The sequence below is a fragment of the Macrotis lagotis genome, chromosome 1, assembly GCF_037893015.1.
Source record: "Macrotis lagotis isolate mMagLag1 chromosome 1, bilby.v1.9.chrom.fasta, whole genome shotgun sequence".
Lineage (NCBI taxonomy): Eukaryota > Metazoa > Chordata > Mammalia > Peramelemorphia > Peramelidae > Macrotis > Macrotis lagotis.
In genome coordinates, this window is record NC_133658.1 from 921,087,807 (window position 1) to 921,092,587 (window position 4,781).

General features: G+C 35.2%; 1 protein-coding gene across 1 annotated transcript; it reads left to right on the forward strand.

The window, feature by feature from the left end:
* The first annotated feature begins 1,056 nt into the window (after positions 1 to 1,056).
* LOC141492692 (olfactory receptor 2AJ1-like) lies at positions 1,057 to 2,001 on the forward strand. Its single transcript, XM_074193293.1, has one exon. The coding sequence runs from the start codon at positions 1,057 to 1,059 to the stop codon at positions 1,999 to 2,001; it is 945 nt and encodes a 314-aa protein (XP_074049394.1).
* The last annotated feature ends 2,780 nt before the right edge of the window (positions 2,002 to 4,781 follow it).

The following is a 4,781-nucleotide window of genomic DNA, read 5'->3' on the forward strand; positions in this document are numbered from 1 at the left end:
CGTCATGTAAACACAGGCACAAAGAGGTGAAGGATAAAAAGAGCAGAAGCAAGATAAGAATATATAGGGTATGTGCAAAACAATTTTAAGAATGTCTGTCTTTCTTTTTCTTTTTTTCAGGAAGGTTTTTATCTTATTTGATTTTACAATTTCCCCCCAACCTTTCATCCCTTCCACAAACACCCCACAAAATGCAGTTTTCTGGTCTTTATGTGTTTCTTGAGCCACTAAATCATTGTGATTCTTATAAACAGGAAAAATTAAGAATAAAGGATAAATGGAAAAAAGACTCTATATTCAAAGAATGAACTGATAAAAGGAAGAATCATAAAAATCATTTTATATCTATACATTCATATTTGCATCTATGTAGGACAGACTCAGTAGAAAGAAAGAAAACCAGGAAGAAATAAATTTATATAACTTTATTACATATTTAAAAAGGATTGCAAGTTATAGTCAGTTTGCAATTTCATATACAATGAGTTTTTTATCATAATTATGTTATGGAATTGATAATTTCATTCAATAAAATGAAAATAGATATATTTCCTTTGCAATAATTATTAGGGGGATGACAGTGATGATGATGTTGAACAAACCAATCCTTGATGGCTCAGGGAATTTTTTCTTTTGAGTCTGATGTACTTTCAAACTTTACAAACAGTTCTCAGCAAACATGGTATGGTTTATGAACTCCTCCTTGAATTTGAAATGTTTCTTGATTTTTAAATAGAAGGAATGGCCAAATATTAAGAGGTAGATTCAGTTTCCAGATTTCCTATCAGGGTAAGAAATAAATATGCAAAGGAACTTGAACATAGAACTATTCAAATGAACCATTCTGATTTTTTTCAGAAACTCAGTCAATATATTGATCATCCCAATGAATCAATAAATTCAAGTAATTAGTTGAATTTATTTCTATTAAGGTGTTTGTGTGACCATCACAATTTTTTAACCACAGTTTCAGTCCTGGCCTTTGCATTAACCCAATATTCTTCCTTTTCTAAAACTTGTCTTTTAGATATTAGGTGACAAAGCAAAATAATCATAATGTGGAATGAAAAGAATCAGACTTTTGATAGAGATTTCATCTTATTAGGATTATTGGATCCAAACCAGTATGGATTGCTCTTCTTAATACTTATTCTCATTATTTTTATGTTGGCAATTATGGGAAACACAGTCTTGATTTTTCTTATCTACCTTGATGTCCGACTCCACACTCCAATGTATTTCCTTCTCAGTCATCTCTCTTTTACGGATATCTTGCACATTTCCAACATTGTTCCCATGATGGCTTGTAACTACATAACTGGCAGGAATTCCATCACATTTGCAGGTTGTGGATTTCAAATCTTTCTTTCTCTCATCTTTTTGGGAGCTGAATGCCTTCTTCTTGCATCCATGTCCTATGATCGCTATGTAGCCATCTGTCACCCACTGCGTTACCCCATCCTCATGAGCCGTCAAATTAGTGTCATTTTGGCTGCTGCCTGCTGGATTTGGGGAATCCTCAACTCCACAATTCATACGACTTATGTACTGCTTCTCCCATTTTGTGGAACAAGGACCATTGATCACTTTTTCTGTGAAATTCCAGCCATGTTGAAACTCTCCTGTGTTGACACAACACGGTATGAAGGAGGAGTTAATGTGAGTGCTGTATTCTTCCTCCTAATTCCATTTTCTGTCATCCTTGCCTCTTATGGACAGATTCTCCGTACTGTGCTACATATCAAATCTATGGAAGCTCAGAAAAAAGCCTTTTCTACTTGTTCCTCTCACCTGGTTGTAGTATTCATGTACTATGGTCCATTTACTTTTAAATACATGAGACCAAGATCATATCATACACCAGGTCAGGACAAGGTCTTAGCAATTTCGTATACCATTCTTACTCCCATGCTCAACCCTATCATCTACAGTCTCAGAAATAAAGATGTCTTATGTGCTTTGAAGAATGCTTTAGGAAAGATGCTTATGAAAAGAAACTAATATATTATTTATTATTAGATTCAATATCTTCTGGGGGCCTATTAGAAATTTATGGAAAATAACATAAATAGCACTCAAGTATTATGATGCTTCTGACTGACAATAAATATACAATGAAATAAACTCTTCTAATTCTATTTTTTTTCTCTTTGTGGAAATTCTATTAGTTATTCTTTTTAGGTTACTTTTGAATTTTTTTCATGAGTTATGTTTAATTTATTCCAAGAGAAATGCTATTTATTGATGATCCGGTACCTCCATTAGACAACAATTTCATATGCACATGGTATTAACCAAATATTAAAGTAACAATTATATATTGTTTAAAAATTGTGATTCACAGTATATCAAAGCATCCTTTCTGTATCAAAAGTACTGAAATCTCTATTGTCTTTGGTATCATGTATTAACATTGAGATTGAATTCCTCACTGTCTGACTATATAGAATCCAATTTCTTCATGCTATTCACAGAAAACAGTTTAGAAAAAGACACACACATATGTTTGCAACCAATTGTCTTCTTCACTGACAAAACATAACTGTCACTAGACATGCTGTGGTTGAAGATGATCTGGACTTTTCCCTTTGAACTACTGAATTTAACTAACTTAGATATATAAAGAATTAAAATTTTCTTGCTTACAATAAAAGAGACATTGAGTCAATGTCATTTTATTAAAAGGTCCATGATCCATCCTATGAAGGACTTACTTTATTTTTTATAATCTGAGATACCCCATTCTACTGGGACCATATTTTAATAGAATCTACCCAAATATTTGGAAATCTGTGGTGAAATATAGGATATCATGGGATTAGAGATCTTGCTTTTGAGTGTCAAAAATCATATATTAGTAGGAGGATCATATATTGGGTCAATTGTAGGGGGATTCCCACTGACTCAATGGTCCTGGACTAGTCAGATAATAGATAGGCACCCTCTTAGTTTAGTCAGGAGGAGGTGGCGTGAGTTATACATCCTGAGTAGGTGGACATAAGATGGACACTTGTTTGGTCAAGAGGTACAAAAGTGAATTGAAACTTTACATGAATTTGAATCATCTCCACTATAAGGAACTTGATCAAAAAAAAAGAAGGAAAAATGATATTGAACTAGCTTCCTATGATTGCACTTGTGCCATCTGCAGATATCACATCAGACAGAAAGACACTAACTAGACTTTAAATAGGGCTCTTTGCACATTAAATCAACTTTCTTTTTAGTTTGAATTATTGGTTAATATGTGAGTTGATATGTATTGCCTGGGGGTCACCAAGGTGTGATTGTGAGTTGTTTGAAGTTTCTGTGGACGTATTTGTGTCTTGAAGAAAAGATAATCAATGGAGCTCCACAGGCCAAGAATGTAATTCAGACTTAAAACCAACATTCCAGTCTTTGTGCTTTAATTTTGTGAAGTAGGATTGGGACCTAAGGTTTGTTCTCCTAGAGCTGCTTCTAGTTCAGTGTAGGTAATGGTGTCATGAGATACAGCAGAGGGTAAAGGTTGAAACTGCATTGTCCTTGACTTGAATTAGAATGGATTTGACCATCTGAGATGTTGCAATATTCATTGTATTTCAAATAAAGGATGAAAGCATCTGGAATAAAGGAGGAACTAAGAAAATGCCCCAAAATCCATGATTACAAGTTTAATATGGGAAGTAGCTAATGGAGTATGTAGGAAGACTGCCAAATTGACCAGGTGTCAGCTGAATTTGCCCTAATAGGAGAGGCTCTTTTAGCTAATTTTTAGCAACATCCTGAACCAATTCAGATGGATTAACATATAAACTGCATTCTTTATCCAGGAACAGACAGAGGCCTCCCATCCTGGTGGTCAATAGGTATACGCTTTGTCTGTTTTCTAAGGTTACTGCAGCTAGAGAATTCATTTGATCTTTAATTTATAGGAGGTTTTAGGCCATATAATCAAGATTTTTCTGTTGGTCTTGTGATAGGTGAAAGTTATACAGAGAACTTGTGATGGCTCCCCCTCCTACTCCAGAAAGATTCCTTATACCCACTAAGGAAAAAAAAAAATGAGAACAGGTACTCTTTGCTACGTTGCATGTGTTTTGAGGGTGACAGGAAGGGACTAGTTTGGTAGGGACTATCTCAGTGTAGGGTGAGAGATAGAAAAGGGAAGAAATACCAAGTTCAGGTGGGAAGACATAAGTATGCAGAATTCTTACAGAAGAAGAACTCTTCGCTTCTCAAACTTATACAAAGATGGAGAGAGAAGAGGTATACAAACTCATTCCTCTCACTGTGTCAAAATTAAAAGAAAACCCATGAGGGCTAGGGCTTCATGGGTTGTAAAGGAGATCATCCTAATTCAAGTTCAGCCAAAATATGTTTAATTCTAGTGTCCACTAGTATGTTGCGACTGTTGGGTAACCCTGTTCCCTCAGAAGATACCTTTTGGAGAATATAGTCCCCAATAGATGGAATGTATCTGCTGGTCTTTGGGGGAAGGGAGAGGGACTATTCTGAAGTAGCCAGGGTCCCTATCAAAAGACCCCTGTAGAGAGGTATATCGTTTTATCATCCAATATATGTATTGAAGGAGGGCGAGATAAATAAATTGAAGTTATGCATCAGTTTGGCATGCAGTCCACTGCTTGGTAGGCATTCACATTCCCAGTTGCCACAGAGATGGACATGACCTAATAATCCTTACAGTGAATCACTGCCAATGTAAAGGATAAGGATATAGCACAAAGAAGTGTTAGAATTAGGTCAGTATTTAGTATAGGAGATTTAGATGTAAGGAAACC

What these genes read in the sequence shown, in the direction of transcription:
- LOC141492692 (XM_074193293.1), top strand. Translation starts at nt 1,057, where the DNA reads ATGTGGAATGAAAAGAATCAGACTTTTGATAGAGATTTCATCTTATTA.